The 23,694-nt window shown below is 35.0% G+C and overlaps 1 protein-coding gene across 1 annotated transcript; it reads right to left on the bottom strand.

The window, feature by feature from the left end:
- Positions 1 to 47: 47 nt before the first annotated feature.
- On the bottom strand, positions 48 to 15,536 carry MTA (mRNAadenosine methylase). The gene is made up of 7 exons (XM_010254220.3): positions 14,211 to 15,536; positions 9,777 to 9,875; positions 9,113 to 9,196; positions 8,677 to 9,032; positions 2,234 to 2,450; positions 1,924 to 2,003; positions 48 to 891 (listed from the first exon to the last, which is right to left on the bottom strand). Exons 1-7 carry the CDS (start codon positions 15,411 to 15,413, stop codon positions 618 to 620), a joined length of 2,313 nt encoding a protein of 770 aa, XP_010252522.1. The 5' UTR covers positions 15,414 to 15,536; the 3' UTR covers positions 48 to 617.
- Positions 15,537 to 23,694: the final 8,158 nt, after the last annotated feature.

The raw sequence follows: 23,694 nt of genomic DNA on the forward strand, positions 1-23,694 counted from the left end.
AATCCATACCCATATACTAATTGAGTAGTAAGTGCAAGACATTAAGATACAGCAAGTATCGGCATTAGATCATTGATTAAATTATATGAAAACTGCAAAAAAACAAGATCCAGGACCTCCTGGAACCATGTCTGCTCAGTTGGTGCAATTCACTGGATGGACAGCTGTTAAGGTATTATGTCCTCAAAATCATCTCATTTCTGCTACAGAAATGGCCTGACAAACAGGCATATAACACACTGCTCTATTGGATATTTGAATAAGCTAGGAAAACAACAAAATTAACAACTGGAATCAGGTGACAAAACTATTGATATTATAAATACAAAAAATGGGTCATGATACAGTGAGCTCGACCACAATAGCATGACTTCTGATGCAAGGAACCAGGTGATGCAGTATTCTCTACGTCTCGAGGGAGCATATATCACCCGTTGGTGAGAAACATCCATGCATGTGTTGGTAAAAAGTTTTTGGTTATACGGAAATGGTGGCAATGAGTCGTGACACTGGATCCAGGTGGAGGTGGTGCAACATTCTCTGCATCCAAAGTGATCGTATCATCATCCCTTTATGAAACACGAGTATTGTCATTAATGACAGACATTGATGATACATTAACTTCCCATCTCAACGTCTGTGGGCATTTTCTCTTCAGAAACATAGGGCCCTGGGCCGGTGGTTTCTGCAAATTGAGCCGTCATCAGTTTTGAGTCCATTCCTCCGAATGGACTCCTCATTTGAGCAGCATTAGAATCTGTTTCCAAGGCAGACATCCTGGGAGGAGAAGGGGGTTGCACTTCCACATCTGGGTAAGCAGCTTTAAACCTTGCTCGCAGCCCTTCATCAACTAATCGTACTCCATGCAATTGATTACCAAGAGAGATCCACCTGACAATAAGAATACGCCTCAATGCCTGATTGAATTAAATAGGATAGAATTACATAATAACAACACTAACGAAAACCATTGGAGTAATAGTTACAAGTACTCAAATACAACAATGCACCCTACAGAAATGGTGACAAAAGATACCAAAAAAAAGATTAAAACCATCTTTATGCTGCCAGACCCAAGCCCGGATAAAGGAACCAGAAGGGGGTGCACCAGGTAGGCAGCTGGCACTAATACTTTTTGTCAAACTCTAATGAACATTGAACGGCATACCTATCTGAATGAATTGAACATATGAACTGGAACAGTAACACCAGTGAACTGGATTGAGAATGAGGCTAAAAGTTATGATCTATTTTATTTCTCTTGTTGTAACTATCATAATTTTGATCTAAGGTGTCTCCACTAATCTGTCTTGGTTAAAACCTGTTCTGCTAGCAGGCCAACTCTGTTTTAGTGTTAAATATATTCACGCCAAGATGAATGAGAATAGATTTCAATTAATCCTCAACTATAGCTTCACCATTTTAACTAATCAGTACCATATGAGTGGTCTCCTTGACCACAAAAGCTATTTAATGATCTATTTATCCAAATTATGAATCTTCTTTAGTTCATAGCCCATGCCTTCTGATCATCCAAAACAATCAATACTGGAGATTTTTTTATCAATAATCAATACTGAAGATGCCTAGTTTGCTTTTTTATACACTTCTATTTGATATGTATTCTGTTTTCAAACATTGCAACCACTAAACTAGCCTTCAACGTAATCTTCAACTAATGCAGCCATTTTGTTTTAAAAAGCAAACACAGCCTCAAGATTATTCTGTCAGATGGATTTTGGGCATCTTAGATCTCCAAATCTGGTTCCACCATAGACAGAAGTGTCACTCAAAATCAGGGCATCTATCCTGATGAAAACATAAATTTTTTTCTTACTCCAAGTCTCCAAATTACCTTAATCAATAGATTATAATGTCAAAATTCGGAAATCTCAAATTAAAAAGCAAAATATGTTAGCATACCCGGCATGGGTGTTGTGCATCCGCGCAAACAATTCCAACTTTCTTGTCCTTGGGCTTATCCTCTCCAGCATAGGGTACATCTGCAAAATGGCATGTGCAACACTTAAGTTTACATGTAATAAGTCTAGGGTCCAAGACTCTTTACAATATCAATAGTACTTTGATTAAAAAACAATTGCAAAAGTTGATAGTCAGTAATATAATAATCAGTGTGTTACCATGTGATAGAACGCAGAGATAGAAGTGAGAAGACTACTAAATAATAAGAAGGTATGGAATGAGAAGAGAACAAAGAACCTATTCATATTACCTCATCTGGTTTGCGGCTGGTCTCTCGAACCTCAGCAACAATAACATCTGTATCAATATTCCTGTTCACTTCTGGATTTCCCTTTAACCCAACAAGACAATGTTCCTTACTGTGATTGAGCCAATGGCCTGTGCGCCCTGTTCTGATAATTCTCTGAAGCTGATTGGTCTTCACCCAAATGAGCTCCTCAACACGCTTGTATCCCCAAAGTTCTAAGCTGATAAAAGCATATCAAAATGCATGAGTTTAAATCGAGTGTACAACCAGAACTGAATGGAATTAACAATTAAGAATTATCATTTAAAATAAAACAGACATTTTTCTTAATTTTTGAACAAATATTAAACAATTTCTACAAGCAATGAACAAATACTAAGCTTCAACATTGAAGACAATTCAGAGATCAATTTAAAGCAACCATTGGACTATATTAAACAGAACAGTTATGAATCTGGGGCCAAATATCTTCCCATGGCAACCTCAATAAGAACCAACTGACCAAATACAGCATTCAGGAGCTTCCCGATACGCCCGTACAGAGGGTGTATTGGGGTTTTGACCAGTTCAGGGGGTGGATGGACCTTAAACTGCCCCCTCTGAACCGGATTTGATAAAAAAAAACTAAAAAAAACTACTGATACGCTTCTACCGGTGTATCAGGCATATCGATATTTTGAACCTTAATTAGAACCCAATTTGTCCTTGGTTTAAAATGTCCTTATATTTCCTAATATTTCCATTTCCATGTGTACTGACACAAAATATTACTGGAATTCACATACTGCCTAATGAAAACCATGGTTTCAGAACCGCCATTGACCCAGACAGACCGTTGACCTGGTCCCTGGCTAAAAACCGTTGAATCAGTCAACGACCCATTGACCCAGGCAGTCGAACCGTCAACCCGGAAACCAGTGCCAGAACTGTTCTGTTTCTGGGTTGTATTTTAAAACCATGATAAAAACTGCTGGTGCTATGTGGAGTACGAGACGGTATCATAAAATAAGTTGGCAACAATATTGCAGATAACTAGATATGTGGAGTAGCAGTACTATTGTCTGCCAAATGGGCATGATTACCACTTTGAGCCAGCTCAAAATTCTTTTCAAATATAAAGTTAAATCTTAGTTTTTATTTGTTTAATAGATTATTTGGTTGATTATTAGAATCATTTGCACTTTCTATGAGTTAAATTTTGTTTGAACCCACTCTATCATGTAGTTTTGACTCTTAATGTTTACAAAACAACTTTTTTTTGATAGATAATTTACAAGACAACTTTATAGCATATTATTTTGTCCATTAACCTTAGTTTCTTAGCTTTGATAATTTCAAACAAGATAATAATTCAAAAGGGTACAACATTTCATACAACAATAATTTGAAAGGGTACAAATGCTACTTCTATCATTTCATAAAATATTATTTCTATATTGTCACATATTTCACAATATTCCTATCATGTTTATAATTTTGGCAATATTTCCATACAACATTTCGAATATGTTTCCTATATTTGGATGACCAAAATCCATTGACACTGGTATTTTAAACTTTGGTCTATCCTTAGGTAGGGAAATATGAAATATTGGATCAAGATATGTTGTAGCTTGGACCAGGCTCAATCTGATTACCTGAATTTGACTGCCCAGTATCTATCCTCCATAACAGTTTTTAACTGGCTCTGTCGGTCTGTCCTTAAGAACTGTTCAGGCTGGCAGTTTAATATCTTATGCTAAGCTTAGGTTGTAAAATCCTAAATCAATCCAAGGACAACCTGACCTCAGGCCGGGGCCTGACGGACACCTGAACCAACCTGAGTTTAAGGATGCATATTGGTTAAAACGCATACAAACAAAAGGGGATGGCTTACACCATCAAACCTATGCTTTTTTTGACTTGGTAGAGGATGCACCCATTTAAACACCAACGGACATCAGTAGAATTTTACATCAATTAAACAGAACTCCTTGGTTTTGGTATGAATCGAAAGGAGGGAGAATGTCAATCAATGTGTTAGAAGGTGTGGGAGGCATATGCCTGGAAGCACAGTGCCCGAAAAATGCGGAGGCATATGCCAGAGGCATTGACACCTCTAAGGCATACACATTAGGTGTTGATCCATTACATATATCCAGTATTTTAAAAGGCATGGGACGCATATGCCTGGAAGCGCACCTCCAGGTGAGGCGCCCCCAGAACAGCCTGAGGTGTATGCCAGAGGTGTTGACACCTCTAAGGAATACGTCTCAGGTGCAAGAGGCGTACGCCTCACACACACCGCATATAAAAAGACAAAAAGAAAAAGAAAAAGGGAAGGGAAGGGAAGGGCAAGAAAAAGAAAGAAAAAAAAAAGGAAAAAAAAAAAGAAAAAGGCAAGGGAAGGGAAGGGAAGGGAAGGGAAGAGAAGGAAAAATGAAATCCTCCTTCCACTTCTTCCTCCTCATCCCTCCTCTTAAGGAGGTTTACGCCTCCTTATGTTCAGAAGGCGTATGCCTCTTACGTTCTGATCTACACCTCATCCCTCCAAGTAATGGAACACCTCACGTCACACCTCCGCATTTTAAAACATTGCACATATCCTATTTATACTCCAAATAAGGATGGTGGATATAATATTTTGGAGAAAGTTCATGTTTCCCAATCAAGTTCCATCCAATAAATACATGTATAAAACAATATAAATTGGCAAGTTGGCACACTAAATGTAGGAAAACCCTAACATAGCTACTTGTATGCAAACCTACAAGTTCAAGCCCCTATATGCCCAGCTTTCTTTTTCTTTTTTTCACATTGTGCCCCCACTAACCCAAACACACCTCAGGGATTTTTTTAGGTCACAAATTCCTCCATGTGAACAACCCCTTGTTCAATTACCTTCTTTATCATTTGGGAGAAAAATAACATAAGAAAAATAGCAAGGAAGTATTTTAGCAAGACGGTGTCAGATATTAGAATTGAATTGTGGGTCCTCTCTTCCAGGGTAATTCTTTTGAGGCATGCTTACCTTCCTATTTTTTGCCTTGTCCCATTATGGTGCTCATCTGGGAGGGCTTTCACACAGTGGCTTCTGCCTCTGAAAGGTGGGTCCCACATGGAAATCCTAGAAGCTATGTTTGGTGACACTTCAATAGTTTTTTTTCAGCCAAGAAATTGACTTTCCAGTGAAGCTGGTTTTAGTAGCTTCTTAAACCAGTCCAGTGAAAACAGCTCAATCAAAGCTGAAGCCCTCCCAAACAGGCCCACATTTGAGGTTTTGGTCAACTATCACTCTCTCTAAGAAAGCTGGACAATGTACTGTTGCTTTGCTCTTTTAATGATGCTTCTCACAACCAATCAGTGAACAAATAAGTGATATAGGACAGTGATGAAGTGCCCTCCAAACCAAATATGGTGGCCACTGAATATCTAAGATCATATGTGTGAACAATTTAGATCTGAAATAGAGAAAAAGAAGAGGGAAAAGTTGTCATTTTGTAGAGAAAACCACAAAGAAAAAGAGGGCAGAGATATAGGGTATAAAAATACAAGGATTTATATGTGCAGACTGAACACCCATAGGCTGAACAACTTGTTGGACCAGTAGTGTTTTCCACCTGTCATTGACCCAACCTGTTGGACCAGTGATCCAGTTACAATCCCAGTTTGGTTCAACCTCTAACCCACATGTTACAAAAAACCATTCACTTGGTCAATGACCCATTGACCCAAACGGCTGAACCATTGACATCTTACCTGTTGAAGGGTTGCCTTTACTCACACACATGTGGATAACATCATGGGTTGACCCATTGGCCTGTACAATTGAACTGCTGAATTGTTTACCCAGAGGGCAAAAGCAGTTCAAGCTCCAGACTGGGTTCTTTTTTTTTTTTTTTGAAACCGCAAGGTAAAATATTTCATTAATATTCTTTAAAATCATACAACTATGCCGACCCCTGTACAAGGAGAAACTGTACAAAAGGAAATAAAGCAGTATACCCAACAATCAGCCCCACCAAAATTATGAACTCCTAACAAAAGGGCAATCCTGATAAAAAAAAAGAACATGTTTGTCTATTTTTGAACAATGGGTGGTTTGCCAACCATGACTGTATCATTCCTGAAATCCTTTTAAACACCTCTTCTTTTGAACTTTGTCTGTCTTCAAAAATTCTGCTGTTTCTTTCAGTCCACACTGCCCAAAAAACTGCTGAAGGGAGGATGTTCCAAGCTAATTTTCCAGCCCTCCTTAACCTGCCTACGTACCAAGATCCAATGAATCCCTTCACATCAACCGGGAAGCACATATGAATCCCAAACAAATTCATCATTCTTGTAATCTTATCCAAATCCAATAAGTGAATTTGCAATGAAGTAACAAATAACTGGAAGATTCTACACAACCGTTGCAAAGAGCGCAAGCCTTATCTGTCGCCTCCATACCTCTCCTAACTAAATTGTCCTTAGTTAGGATCTTATCCAGCAGCAGACCAAACAAAAAAAGCCAGTTTGGAAGGAACATATCTTACCCAAATCCTGTTGCTTGGGAAGGATGAAGTGTCTGATAGGCCCCCAATTAACCTTACGTATGCTTAGAGAAGGAAAGGGCAGCGTAAGCCAGGTCAACAATCGGTTAAGGGGGGAAATGATTAAACACATGGGGCTTGCCAGCTGGGCATTTATAGAGGAAGTCAGAAGGGAATAAGAAGAGTCTTGGGGCATTTATAGCTATGTCAGTTTTGAATAAGAAGAGTTTTGGGCATTTATAGAGGGAGTCAATTGTGCTGTCAGAAGGGTATAAGAAGGGTCTTTGGGGGATGGGGAAAGGGCATGTTTTTTTTGGAGTGAAGAGCATTTTGAGTGTTTGGGAGAGCCGGCGGTCTCTCGAAGAACCGACCAACTGTTAATGCGTTCCTCTGAATGAATACCAGTTTCTTTTCATTTGAGTTGTGTAATTTTTGCCGTGTGTCTGAGAATTGTGTGTGAAATCTCCGGGACATATCAGTGTCCTCCCCTAACAAGTTGTTGTAAACAGAATTTATGGAGAATGTCCCTGATTTCTCAAATAACCATTTTCTTTTGTCTTCCCCTACTCCAGCTATACCTGAGTCATAAAGACCCTGGAGCAAACTGACCAAGGAAGTCACCTTCCAATCATTTAGGTTCCGCCATGAATTACGGATTTGGGGGTTCCAAATGCAAAGCTAGGTAATCCGCCACTGATGCATCCTTATTAGTAGCAATCTCGAACAGGTCTGGGAATAGAACCCCTAGTGGACCATTCCCACACCAGTAATCCTTCCAAAAAGATACTCTCTCCCCATTGCCAATTCATACTTTATACCCTTCATAAACTGAGAAAAGAGTTTCTGTATTGCCTTCCAAACTGAACACCCATAGGCTGAACCTCCAGACTGGGTTTTAAAACAGTCATTAAATCATCTATTCTAACAATAGCTGAAGAGGGATTTATATGTGCAGACTCTTTCTGTTTATTTATGGTTCCATTTCCCATCACATGGAAGTTGACCTTGTACACTTGAACTGCTGAACTCTTGACCCAGAGGGAAAAAGCAGTTCAACCTCCAGACTGGATTTTAAACTAGACCTGATTGAGTTGGGTGGATTGGGTTCGGGTTGGGTCAAGATACTTCAGGTTGCATTTCGGGTTAGGTCACCAAATGCTGGACCCTAACCCTAAATGTTTGGGTTAGGGTTGACCATGGGTCAATTCGGGTCATCCCAAAAAATAGCTGAAATTTAAAAAAAATAAAAAAAAAATACATGAAAAAAAATGCCAAAATTAAAGGAATTACCCTTAAAATTCCAAAAATAAAATAAAAAACTGAACAATTAACAATTCAAAGAGTAAACAATAAAGAGTAAAGACTAAATTGTAAAGATTAAAGAGTAGAAACTTCTAACAATACATAAATAGTCCCGATTAAACTTGATAATTGGGTCATTGGGTTGACCCATGACCCAAGCCAATCCCACCCGTTTTCCAGGTTGGGTCATTCCCGGATTCATGTTGCTAAAATATGAGACCCTAACACTTTTGGGTTGGGTCGGGTTCGCAGGTTGGGTTAGCTTTTTGCCAGGTCTGTTTTAAATCACTTTCATTAAATCATCTGTTCTGACAATAACTGAAGAAGGGATTTATTTGTGCAGACTCTTCCTGTTTGTTTATGGTTCCATATTTCCCCACACATGCACCCCACTAAAGGATCTAATTTTGTATTGAACATCACAGGCCTATTAATCATCAATCTCCTGAGGAGATACTAATTAAAGAATGCTCTTTAATTTTTCTTTCTTGAAAAAACCAAAAGAATGGTCTATTTCATTCATTGGTTGCATAAATTTTTAACAATTTAGGTAGAGATATTGATTCCACTCAGCAATAAGAAAAAAAAATTACAAATATGCTAATTTGCAAACAGTCAAAGAGAGGCACGTACCACTCACGTCCAAGTTCCATTGCACGCCCAGTGACCCACAGAAAAATCAGACCATCTGTTTGCAGTGCAGGAACATTGAGACTGCGCATCTCATCATCTGCCATTGTTCCATAAGGCAACTCCATATGAATGTCCCAAGGTGGATCTGCCATGATAACTCCAAACTGCCCTAAAATGTCCATTCTAAATGTGCGAATATCACAATTAATCCATTGTGGTTCACCAAGCTCAACCTCCGAACAATATTCAGCACGTTGAGGCTTTATTGGTTTAGGGGGAGGAAGAGCTGCAGCTCCCATCATCATGGCTGGCACATCTGGAGTTGGGTCAAGCTCATAATGAACATACTTGCATGTCTGTCCAATGGAAACATGAATTACTAATAATCCTAGTTAACAAAATCATAAGCAAGAGCAAAAAGTAAAAAAGAAATTACCTTCATGTGACGGCATGTATCCAAAAAAGAGCAATCTCCCAAACTGATCTCAGTGTGTAGAGCAATTATACGCCTAAAATGAACCTGAAACATGAAGTAATCCATCTTGAACCATGAGTCCATGACCCATAAAGATAACCACCAAAACAGTGAATCAATACCCAGGACGATATTTTCCAAATTATTGCTACAACAGAAAAAGCACAGCATATGCATAATGAAACTCATCAAACAGAACAAGAATAATAAGTGGGAATATGATTGCTTTGCTCTTTGACAGTCCAAACCAATGCATGGTGTCCTATATTCCATAGCATTAGGCTATGGAATGCAACTTGGATGGGCTTGAGTTGGGGTTTTGTCAAAATTTGAATGGGCCTGGCATGAAAACCTGGGTCCAACTCCTAAGGCAGTGTAAAATTTTAAAATCAAGTACCCGACTAGAACCCCCAAGTGCAAGCAATCTGAGCTCCATAACATCTTAAAAAGAAGTATTGTACCATGATATGCACAAATTTCCCATATATGGAAAACAAGAACTTTGTATAGTATTAGGAAAAATAATGGCATTAACGTGACAAGTAAACTAATGCAAATTATAGAATGGAACACCAAGAGCTATCATAGGTAAAAACAATCACATCAGACATTTGTCCTCACTAACCTTCTCACATGCAATATAAGAACCAGATTGACGTCGGCAATCTTCCTTTGTTAAAGCAGAACAATATTCCTTTAGTTGAGATCCACCTTTAGTTTTGAACTAAAACAAAATTCAACATCATAATATTAGCTAGAACAAGGAAAAACAAGAACAGAGAACAATGCGAAAATAAATACAGGGTGGTGAAATGTGGTCAATCCTTCAACACAAAAATGACAACAATTGGAGCCAAAACTACATATTATAAATAGAAAATCAAAGTGGAATGAAGTATGGTACATCATCCAAGAATAGATAGCTAATTCTGGTACTGATAAGTTAGGTCAGACAGTGCAGCAGAATTAAAAAAAAAAAAACACAGCATGGTATGGGAAGACAAATTAAACAAAAGGAAATTTATGACAAGAAATACATTTTTTTGAAAGGTAAAGATCAATGCATTCCTTATCAGCATTACGATCCGCATGAGACCCATCCGAAACATTGGACACTCGACACAGCCACAACCATCTGACAAAGAAATACTAAGAAATTTTCCTACGAAAAAGAATTAGAAAAATCAAGGATCAAACTTTTGGGCACTCTTGATCAATGAAGGAGATTAATTTGTGAACATGATCAAGCCATCATCATCTTACAGAAATGCAAATTTCTACAAGGTAGTCTCCAATCAATTTTTCCCATTTCCCTATTAAGATGAGCTGTTTTTTTATAATTCCTATTAAGATGAGCTGTTTAACAAAGACATATACACATACACATAACTTTGACACTAGGATAAAAGAATGCGTAACAAGATGCTTTACTAGTAATCTGGTATTGAAGGTTGTATTTTTGAGGAGTACAATTCCCATAAGAGTATTTACTAAGTTTTATTTAGGTAGTATATATTAACAGGTTTTCAAGCTGATGCCTTCAGGAATGATCAAGGATCCCCTCCTAAATACCTAAATTGTGATGAAGACAAAGACAAAAGTGACACCTCTATTGACTTGTTGGAGGCCAATGTTTCAAGGGGGGTAGGCCAACTAATGGCAAGCATGATGAGTTGTCAAGGGTGACATCAGTTGATCATCTGATTATGGTTTCTGTTTTGGTTGAGCATGGCCCATGGACTAAACAGATATTAAGAATAACCTGAAGAGGAAGTTGGAGGTCTGGACTCTGGACGAACTTGCAAGAAAGGCTTCAGTCATTGCAGGTAAGGAATGTTCAGAAGAGGGTGATGTGCATAGATGGGGTTTCAATAGATACTCCAAGGAGATAAATGTATTCAGTTGAAAATAACTTAACTGTTAAACAGTCAAGAGGGTGGTTCTTTCCAGTTTGACTGTGTGCATGCACAAAACAAAAGGTTGGAATGTTTTGTTGAGAAGAATCCAGATCTAAGTGAAATCATCACAAGCAGATTATTTAGGAAATTCAAGAATTAGATTTTGCTGAAATTAAAGTTGGCAGATTGGGAGCAGATTATTAAAGAATTTCCATTTGTACTTTGGGAAAGTTGCAAAGTCAATGGAGACGGGCAGTGGTATGAGAGACATATTAGAAGTGCCAAAAACCATAGATTGGTTTATGTTACATAATTTTTTTTCTCGCCTAAAGAGTGGGTTTTTTTATCAAGCCTGAAGAATGGGTTATACAGCCCAGGTTGATGCAAAATGTTTAAAAAGGCACATAAGAGAGAAATAGTAAGGTTAGCCATTCATCAGTCAAGTTGATCTCAGAGAAGATAAATATAGATCAAGATAGGGCCACAAATAGTTTAAATGTGACAAATAGTTTATGCAAGAGCAACTTGTTGGGGGTAGGAACCAGTTCAAAGGGTTTGTTAGAAAAAGGGTGATTCTGTGCAGAAGGAAACTTTGATTGGGTCAATACTTGATTGGTTTGTGTGAACAATTTCTTTGATGAGAAATGGGAAATCATTTTCAAGAATTAAGATCCAAGTCAAACACAAACACAGAGAACTCAGAAGAAGAGGAGAAATTAGTAGGAGAGAATTTAGTGGAAAATACTCAAGAAGGTTTAGAGACCCAAAAGGATGAGGATAATTTTGTTTTTGACCAAGTTAGAAAGATAAGAAGATGAAATTTAGAAAATGGTGGAAAGAGATGTCCAAGTGGGTAAGAAATTGGGCTTGTCCTTATTAGGTGGTGAACATTTTACAAGAAAGTATTTATGGAACTAGAAAAGGGATGGAGTTAAAGCCAATAAGAGGTTTTCAATATGAGGACCGTAATAAGGGGGAAACAAAAAGACTAGATTTGAGGTTTTGGCAAGGATCAAAATTTTGATACGATACTCCCGTACATAGTTGTCAAGGCGACGCCTAGGCGGGTGCCTAGGCAATAAGGCGCCCTTTGAGGCTCGGCTCACCTAATCGCCTAACAGTTTTCTACTTCCTACTATAAAATACTTTTTTATTCACTCTTTTTTGAGATTATAATTATAAAATAAACATTATTAAACTAAAATCATTTTGTGTATTTATATACTAATTTCTTTTTATTATTTTCTTATTTATTAGGATTTAATTAACACAAACATTGCTAAATGCTGTATTGAACCCTCAAAGACTTAAAAACCTGAATCAATAAGTAAGGAAGAACTAAAAATTTTATCTAATCAGCACATTTTCCTCTTCCATATATTCTTCTTCTACTTCTACTACTACTACTACTACTACCAATACTTTTTATTTTCTTCTCTTCCTATAACTAAAATAAGGGTTCAGCCGCTATATTTTTTTAATTCTTTTTTCCTTCTTCCTTTTCTTCTCATGAATATGTTGATTTTCTATACTTTAATATGAAATTTATATTTTTCTTATGAAAATCATGAATAATTATTAAAGAAATATGGTTATGGTACCTAGGGAACTACCCTAGGATCTATGTTTTTAACATAAAAAATCCATCGCCGACTAGGCGACTAGGCGCCCCCCAGTCGCCTAGCCTTGCCTTGGCGCCTAGAAAACTATGCTCCCGTATCGGGCATATCGCATCATATCTTTTGGGTTCCGAAACATCTGTTTTCGAGAACCCTTTCTTTTTAATAATATATATATAAACCAATTTTTGAAAAAAAAAACAAAAAATATAAAAGCGTGTGGTTTTTAGTACCGATACACAGAGGTGTATCGATACTTTGAACCTTGGGTGTTGGGCATCAAAGAAGTGATTAATAGCAAGGGGAGGAGCTAGGGAGTCTGATTGATGGAAGGATGGAGACAGTTAGTGGATTGAGGCATGGTCATAGTGGCATTGGAAGGGTGGTGGGCTTGTTGCAATTGGGGTATAAGGAGTGGATTCTTTCTGTTTGGTGGGTGGAGTCTACGTTGAGTGGTGGGGTTTGTGTTGAGAGGAAGGTTATGTATGGTTATTTTGCTTTGGTAGTGGCGATATCTTATCACCTTTTCTCTTTGAATAAATTTTTTCATTTATTATCAAAAAGAAAACCAATGACAACCTTGGAACAAGATTGGGACCCACCAAGTAGTGATAAAATCAAACTAAACTTCTATCTGAGCTAGGCTTGAAGTACAGAGCTAGGCCTGGCCCGGAAATTTCAGGGCCTGGTGTGATCACCCTAGCAACCCCTTTCAAAAGACATGCATTCTGATGCGCCTTGCACTTCAGCCCAGGTGTGTGCCTTATTAAAATGTGTATTTTTTGTCAATTTTTTAGATTCTTATATGCTTCACACTATATAGTGTTTAATCAACTTTTAAATTACCTTTCACTGATGTCTATACACAAGTAATGGTAATATTGACTCTTAAAATAAATAAAAACAAAGAATACTTTTAAACCTTGGTTCTTTCAAATATGATCTTAAATATGAAAATTTCCACTAAAGAAGATACACCAATGCAACTAATATATGATCCCTGACTTTAAAATAGAATGATCCCAGACTCACAAAACCAACCCCTTTAAATATACAGGCCAACAATTTAGGCCAGGGGCAATATCCCAAACCCTTGCACTCAAGGTTGTAAATATGGATACAGGCTGGTACACCGCTGAGCGCTTTTGAAACATCAAACACTTTGGTATGATCCGTATATGTCTGCTTTCATTTTCACATGTCACTTTGACCATGTTTTATACGTTATGCCTTTCTTTACTAGTGTTGTCTTTCTTTGCTAGTGTCTTATATACCATGTCTATGTATTTTATGCTGAGTCAATAGACTTTTCAGAATATTTATTTTCAATTAGAATTCATATTTGCATCATATATATTAATGTTTTTTCAATTAGAATTCATGTTTTAAACGTTGTGCTTTTCTTGTGCCTTGCACATTTAAAACACTGGTTTCAACGAGAAATAAAAATGTTCATTCCTGTATAGTCCACAAAAGTATAAGATCAGTTTAATTAGAATTTAATGAAGACTATCAAACCCAAAAAGTATAATAATTCCAAACCTTAGCAGCCACGGCAGTTTCCTTGGCGGTGGGACGGTGGATCAGGTCCAAGAGCTCCTCCCCAGTCTTCGACTTCTGCATCTCCCTGAAGGACTTCTTATTCAACAAAGCCTCAAGATCCTTCAAATCATCCTCTTCGGTTCTCATCTTCAAAGGCGTCGAATTTGGACCACCCATTGTTGCAACAGGTCCCATCGGCGGTCTATGGAGAGGTGGAACACCCATTCCTCTGTGAATCCCCATCATTCCCATTACTCTAGGCCCACCCCTCGGGCCCATCATCGGTGGCGGTCCTCCACCAGCCGGAAAAATGGGGGGCAATCCTGAAATGTGAGGGTCAACGGGCCCAACCCACATATCAGGCAGCGGCCTAGCAATAGCTCCACCCATCCCAAAAACCGCCCCATTAACATCGGCTCCAGTTGTCATCGCCGACTGAACTTGATTCCCGTCTTCTGAATTCGGCTCCTGCTGCTGCTGCTGCATGTGAGCGCTTTCAGGCAATTCCTTCATTAGCAGATCGCGGTCAATCTTCAAAACCCTAACCCTAGATTTCCCGCCTACCACAAACTCCTCCAGTACAACGCCAGCATTATCATCGGCCATCGACCTCAACGCCATTTCAACCGCCAATATGGCACCCGATTCCCCTCCCAGTTCGAGCAAAGCCGACTTCTCTGCCGCCGTCGCCGACTGGTCGTTCTCGAGCTTTCTAAGCACTGCAGACGAGTCAATCGGCGTAAAGGGTACTCGCTGCAAAAGGCAATCCGCGACCATCGATCGAACAACGGACAACGGGCTCCCACTGCCGTCGATCGACATCCACTTCTCGCTATCGGAGCGACGGATTGGGGGAGCTTCAGGCGACGCCTTATGGTTCTGATAATTCCTCGAGACCGTGGGGAGTTTGGGCTCGACGGATCGACGACGAGGTTGGCGGTCGCCCAGAGGGGTTTTAGGGAGGGGCTTAGCCGGGGGGATAAAAAGATCAGGGAGTGGGGATGGAGTATACTGGCGGCCATTGAAGGCGGAGACAACCTTGAGGGAGAGGTCGAGGGAACTTACGAGGTCGGGAACAAGGGTTTGGAGAGAGGCAATGAGATGTTGTTGGGCAAGGTGTCGGGTCTCTATGCTAGCTTCCAGCTGTTGGCGGATCTCTTTAATGGTGTCGATGTCGTCGTTACCGTCCGACTGAGTCTCCATCTCTGCTCGTACCACTTAACTTTGATTATCTTCAACCTACTTCTTCTGCTTGTCTTCCCCTTGCCTCGTTGAGTTCCAAGTTGTCGAGTGTGCGTCTCTATAAGAACGATAAATTACAAACACCCAACCCTGTTCCCTGTATTAAGGGCCGTGTGTAATGTTTTGAGGGCGGCCCGCACTGTAGAGGGCCGTGCCGTGACGGCACGCGGGCCGGGCCGGGCCGGGGGAAGCGGTACGATTTTTTTGAAAAATTGAAAAAAAATTAAATTAATTTGATGTATACAATTATTTATATATAAAATATTAAAATGAAGATATAATAAATTTTAAATAAAATTAGAATATTTGTATATAGTGTATACATATATATGTCTGCATATGCGGGTGGTTTGTACAGGCAGCTATGTGGGTCGTGCCAGCAAGTCGACTCAACATTGTCACTTCCGAGTTGGCACAACTCACTTTACAGTTTTGGGAGTTAATAACAAATACTACTGAACTTTTATTACAAAGACCCCTAAACTTTTACTTAGGGACAAACACCCTTATATAAAGTTTCATTAATTAACTTAGAAAGGATTCTTAGTTATTTAATTTTTTTTCATCTCCAAACTACCTTTTTTCTTATTTATTTGAACAATTTATGATTCCATTAGTTTTCCAAATATAATATTTAAATTATTTCAGTTTCTTTAATAGATCATTGTATATTTCTTGTTTCATTCAATATTCAAATGAAATGGTAATGGTTTCTTTCTGATATATATAAATTTAAGGTTCTGTTTGGTTTTTCTTTATTTATGGAAGAAATGAGTGGATATTTTTTTATATTTTAAGATGAAGAAAGACATTCATGTTAGTGAAATGAAACAATAGTTAAAAGAAACCTATTTTTCTAAGTTATGAAATGATTTTTGTTATTTTAACTAGTTTTGTTTGGGGAAAATGAAGGTATTTTTGGTCAATTAGGGCTTAAGAGAAAAGTGAGAGGAAAAAAAATTAAAAAAAGTTCAAGTGGTTAATTTGGCAATTTAATGCACTCTGTCATTTCTTAACTACCAAGGAATATTTGTCACAAAGTGAAACTTCAAGGGGTCTTTTGTCACAAAGGACAATTCAAGGGGCAATTGTCACTGCCTAGTAAGGGGTCTTTGTAATTTACCCTTTTCTAAAAAAACATCCATTTCCCTTTTTATTATAGATTTAAAGTTTACAACACTTTGTCTCCTACTATCACATTTCCATCAGTTAAATATGTAGAATATTCTCATGTATATAACACATAGATGTATGTATATGGTCCTATTTGACAAGACTTTTTGTATTTTTTAAAATACAAAAAATAAAAAAAAAACATCACTTTGTGTTCATTTGATGTATTTTTACTTAAAAAAAATGCCAAGTAAATGTATAAAAAAACATGAAACCATTTTTTTATTCTTGGTGTTTTTTAGCCTTTTTAGTACTTTATACTGTTTAAAACGTCTATATTAACTACTGATTGATAGTTATATACAACATCGTGTACCACTATATATGGATACCACATAGAAGCATAAATACATTAATATATTCAGTGACATGTATATGATGCATGCCAACATATATAGATGTTTCATAACATTTAAAATATTCAACGACAGGTGCATGTTATATGGTGACATTCTAAATGCCACGACATATAACATATTTAATGATAAGTATGTGCCACATACATGAATGTTGTGGCATTTGAATGTAATAAGTGATGTTTGTGCTATATAACATCCACGCATATACCATATGGTAGCATTTGTAAATATTACATGACATGTACATGTGTACAACATCTTGTTATATTCAAATGTCATTACTTATTTTTTCTTTGAAACATATATTTGTGAAAAAAAATTCATTCAAACTGATTTTTGAAATAAAAATATAAAAATATAAGTATTACATGCATCTTAGACTTTCATACCAAAGTATAAATCGAAAAGTATTGCCAAATAAAGCATTACCATACATTTTTAGGAGTCCACCTTGCTACAATGGAGTTTTTAGCTTTAGGCTAAAATGGGGCCTTCCGTGTGTTGGTGTCGCCCCACTTTGACGTCAATTCACTTACATCTATCCAAGTAAAAAATGGACCCCCAACAATGTATGGAAGGCCATGATTTATTATTTTAATGTCATTTACTAAAACACTTCTTCTAGTTTCATGGATTTATTAAAACCTATTCTATAGTTTCCATTTTACTAAATACCCCCTGTAGTTTGCAATTGATTTATTTAATTAACATTCCATTAGATGACACTTGAAAGTGGCAGTTTTGACCCTAATGTCCATTTAAATAAACTTAATTAGAAGAAAATAAAAACAAAAATAACATTTTTGCCCCTAATAAAACATGAGTGACCACTCTATTCAGCTTTATTAGGTCATCAAATTTGTTTTGTATGAAGAAATGCTAGGGATACTTTTGGAATAAACAATCATATGCCCATGCCTTTGAACATTTCCACTCAGTTTAGGTGATAATGTTACCATTTTCAAATGGAAAAAACATACAATTCTTAATGAAAGGTCCATTAAGTAAATAGGTTTCAAATTATATGAGTCTTTTAATAAAATGAAAACTATAGGTGAGTTTAAGTAAATCTGTGAAACTAAAGGGGGTGTTCTAGTAAATGACCATTATTTTAATCTAAAACTAAAATGTGTTATAGAAAAGGTGGTTTCAATACCCCAAACTATCTTTACTACTTCATAAGAATATTTTGCCAAAGTTCAAAATTGTGATTGGGTGTATCATATTGTATTGTGGATTCACAAAAATATCTTTTTGAGGAGGAAGGCTTTGATATCAAAATATCTTTTTGCCAAAGTTCAAATTTTAGTTGGAACATGTGCAAAGGCTTTGATAAGTGAAATTGAGGAGGAAGGAATTCCATGACATTCTACCATTCTCAGTTGAGCCAAATTAGTCAAAGTCAAGCATTATTTTTTATTTTATATATTTAGACATACCAAAATCTAGTTTCATTCATAGTGAAATGTGAGTTTCTGTATTATTTTTATTAATTTTAAATTGAATTTAAATATATTTTAAATTAATAAAAATTCAATTGATTTTTATTATTCACAAACATACTCTACATTAGTAAACTTAATTTTAAATTAATATTTTTTATTAATTATTTATTTTATCAATAAACATGAAAATTAGTTTTAAAACTTTATTAATATAAATATTTTAAAATAATGCATGGACTTTGTTAAGTGAAATTGAGTTGAACTAGTTACGTATAGTTGGTCTAACTACAATCCAAGTTACACCTTATTGAGATTGGCCAAATTTCTTATTAATTCTAAATAAATCTGAATATATTTTAAATTAATCAAATTAATTATAAAAATGATAATTTTTGTTAATTCTATTATTTTAAATCGAATTTAAAATAATAAAATTTATTACTTATTATAAATTTTAATTATATTAATATTTATTTTAGTTTTATTAATTTTATTAATTTTAACGATTTTTAGATGGATTTTGATTCAATAAAAATAATTGTAAAACTAATGTTCTTATTACTTTTATCTATACTATATATAAAAGTGTGAATGCACTGTGAAACTTTTTTTGGACTAAAATTGTCATTTATTTCTTAGTTTGAGAAAGGGTATAAATGTCATTTTATTATAGCTTTAATGCCAAGTAAAACTCCCATATTTATGTATTTAGACCATCCCTAATTGTAAGGGTTGAAAATGTAACTTCAATTATTACTTTCCACCTCATTTAATCTCCTCTCATTAAGTCTTATACTTAAGGTATTGAATCCCATTTTCTCTTATTAAATCTTATATTTAAGTTATTTTTCACTGATAAATGCTATTGATTAATCTATGTCAATATTTTCAACAATATAAACCTTATATTTGAAAATTGACTCAAAAACAAAACCATTATTTATTAAGTGGTGAGTGGTGACTAAGCAATTCAACCATCTGAATGAAATGGATCAACCTATGAAGTCATAGTTAGGTAATAAAATTTTTAGAATAGAAATAAATATAGAAAACTTTTAAATATAGAAAAAAATAGACATATGTATGATATTTGTATTAATCAAATTAAAAATTAAGTGTAATAACAATAATTATTTTTATTGATAATGAAAATGAAATATATAATTTAGAATTAGCCAATAGTGAAATATAAAAATTAATAATAAGTAGCTAAACTTTTGGGTTAAATTTGTTAAACTTTAATGTCATAAATAATTAATAAAATATAAGAATCAAAAATGAAAAAATACATGAATTTTGCAAAAAAAATCAAGCATATGTATGATATCATATATTTATCATATTAAACAAAAAGTAAGTATAACATATCAAAATTATTTTATGATAAATGAATTATTACTTGTCACCTCATTCAATTCCCTTTATTTAAATCTTACATTTTTTTATTTGATAAATGAACAAAAAAAGATACACAAAAAAAGATAAAACATCACAAAAAGAAAAGTCTAACCAAGTAGGTAGTCTTGTCAATGATACTTGAAACTTCACAACTCGATCCAATTATCACATATTTGGATGAGGTGTTTATGTAATCAGATTTGTTTACAATTTGCATCTGATTAATAATAAAAAATAAAAAATAAAAATAAGAACAAAAAATACATAAAATCTATAAAAAAATTTTGATATATTATTATTATCATTATCATCATTTAGAATTGCCACATGCAAAACACATGCACATTTACTAATATTTTATCAATAGGATTGAAAATCATACTACATTTTAAGAAATAAATACAAAAAAATACAATCTTATACAAGACTTAACCAATCATGACTCCTAAAAAAAGAAAAAAAGAAAGTAAAACTTTTAGAAAGTTAGAAAAAATAGCATGGAATGATAGGTTGTTAGGGCAAGTTACCAACAAACCGGCATAAACCAACTAAGTAGTGGTTAAGTTGGTACTTAAATTGGGTAGTCCTAGAATAGATGTAGTTTTGAGCATGGTTTCAAATGTCGCGACATTTCGCTAATGTCGCCCGACATATGTTGATGTCAAAGCTCACCGACATGAAAATGGATGGTAATATAAAAATTACATTATTTCGATCGACATTTCCTATATTTCGGAAACGTCGACCAAATCGGTCTAAATAACAAAAAAAGACAAATTTTCCTATTATGTTGACAGGATGTCGACTAATGTACATTAATAATATAATATAGTATATTAATATAAATTGTTTCATTAATAATTTATAGTTAATATTTAAAATAAAATATTTATAAAAAAGAATTAACAAAAAATAAAAACAAAAGAATAAATTAATTACTTTATAATATAAAAATAAAATATTTTTCAAGTAATAAACTATTAACTAGTTAGTATTTTTAAAATATTTATTAAAATCAGAAAATGTTTATTAAATTTTATAATAAATCACATTCTAAATTTAATATAAAAAATCATAATAAATTTATTAAATTTTATACTCAATTAAGTTTTACAAGAAATCAAAATTTATCATAATCTTAATACTACAAAAAGGAGAATTAGTTTATTAAATTTATAATAAAACATAATGTATTATAACTTTAATATTTAAAAATCAGAATAAATGTATTTCTATTTACTATTGTGAAATAAATATATTATAATTTATAATAATCAGAATTAAAAATAAGAAAAGAAAATATTGGATAATCTTATAAAAACATCAAAATGCATAATAAATCATTAAATCATCATTTACTAATTTGTTATTGATCTTAGTTTCTTAGCTTTATATAATGGTTGGGAATAAGACATAGTCTAGAAATATGTATTAATACTTCTTTTATCATTTTACAAAATATCATTGCATATTTCCACGTATTTCATAATATTTCCACAATGTCTCTAATTTTTATAATATTTCTCCTCGACATATGTCCTATATTTTGTTAAGCAACATTTTCATCAACATCGACATTTTAAACCCTGGTTTTGAATCCCATTATCACCACCATTTGGAGAAGAGTTGTTTGATAGTTGCTGAAAAAAGTATTGTACTATGCCAAGAAAAAATGAATTATGGCTCATATTGGGGCAGAACAGAAAAACTCAAAAAATTATATTACTTTATCAAATAGATATCCATCATACCATGTAGCTGAATTGAAAGTTCCTACATCCCCCTTATAAAAACTAACCCATTTTTAAAGTCTTTTTTCTTTTTTTTTTTTTTTTATAGTTCTGAAACCTTTTGTTTATGAAACCCTGAACTTTTTGTTTATTGGCTCTAAAGCTTTTAAAGTCCTAAATTTGTTTACCATCATTCCTACTCTCAACACCTCTTACAGTCTTACACTCTTATATCTCATTGTTTAGATGTTTAATGACTCTCTCAAACTACTGGGTTAGATTGGAGGTTCAAAGATATCTTCATCTCTATATAAATAGTACCTGAATGAATAGAGAAAAAAGATTAAAAAAATCATTATGGAGCTAGCATGGTTTCCAAAATTAGACCGGACCAAAAAAACTGGGAATTGGTTTTGTTTTACCTAGAACCTTCATTTTGACAAAAAACCGTTGACTTGATCAGCAAACCATTGATCGAGGTAATCGAACTGTTCAAACCATCAAGCGTTTTTGGCTGTTTTTTTATTATTTTTTTTAATTTTTGTCTAAACAGAACATCCATTCGGTTTGAACGGTTGAACCTTTTGACCCAATAACCAGACCCCTGAAATAATAGGTAGAGACAAGCAGGAAGAAGAGCTAGCATACATTTTATCACCAAGCTTGGATTGGGTGCCACCGTATTCATTGTATATTCGGGCAAGAGAACAATGTCTCCGTCCTACATAGAGATTATATTGGGATGTGGTTCCTCTCCTTGTCTGGAGTTCCTAGATTTCAACTGGTTTGATGCACCCATGACAAATGATGAACTAGTCATTCAACCATCGTGGGTATGCAAATAAAGACAATGATTATTCATTTGAAGAATGCAACTGTTGGTCTTGAAGTGAGGGACAACTATTTCTCTGCCAAAATCTGGTTCAAATTCAATAGCAAATTCACCATCACTCACTTTAATGTCTTTGTGGCTCAATTTGGAAGGAGTACAAATACAAATTTGTAAAATGTAAAACCTTGTCTTTTGTATTATTTTGTATGTATTTACACTGCACTTATTTGTATTTATACTCCTTTCAAACTGAGCATGTAGAACAAAACCAATTGAGTTTCTTTTCCATTGATAAAATAGGCAAGTGGCAAGAGAGGGGACTGAGAGATTTACAATTAATCGTGACACGACGGTAGCTTTTACCTAAACGGCTAAACCACTATCTAATGTAACCCGACTTAGTTAAACCTAACAAACTTTCATGTTAAAATCGAGCAGAATGTAATATCGAACTTAGGTTCAAGTTTTGAAGTTAATACAACAATTTAGGCCACATTTGTTTGCGGTGTAAATTCTGATCAGTGTTTCGTATTTGTCAATGTTTGGATGGAGTGTAGTTAAACATTGAAAATTGAGGTAAAACTTCACCATGTTGAGTTTACATTGATAATCACACTTTCTGATTTACAACGGTCCATAACTTTAAATCAATCAGTGTACTTTTACACCACATTCAAAATGCAGCGTTTGGAACAAAATGAGATATAAAAAACTTTAAAGTATTACATCAGTGTTTTCTGTATGAACAATTAAAAGCATGGTTTTCAAAATTAGACCGGACGGTCGGACCAAAAAAACCGAGCCTGACTGGTTCCGTTTTTCCTAAAACCATTGATTTTGGTCAATAAATCGCTGAACCAACCGATAACCATTCGAACCATTTGACCCAATAGCCAAACCCCTGATCAGTTCGGTCGCTGAATCGATTTTGAAAACCATGATTAAAAGTGAGGTTTTGTATATATGAAAATACAGGTGAAGTTCAAGTATTTATTCAAAAAAATAGAGAAGGATTAAGTAAATTTTCCAAACAAAACTTCCAAGTTGGTTAGCAAACCTGGTTCCTTGCTTAACCTTTTTCGTCAGGCATCATGGTATTGTATTCTTGTTTTGGTTTGTTCCATAGGCGACTTGACTTTGACATGAGAAAAAAATGCATTTGATTGGACAGGGTGTTTGGTAGTGTGGTTTACAAGAGGTGTATATCTAAATTTATTTTGAACCCCATGATTGTGTTACTGAAACCCCATGGTTTGAAACACACCACACTGGTGTGAATGTGTGTCATCAAAATCTCAAATAAAA

This window comes from Nelumbo nucifera, chromosome 3, assembly GCF_055504915.1.
Source record: "Nelumbo nucifera cultivar China Antique chromosome 3, China Antique-T2T, whole genome shotgun sequence".
NCBI lineage: Eukaryota > Viridiplantae > Streptophyta > Magnoliopsida > Proteales > Nelumbonaceae > Nelumbo > Nelumbo nucifera.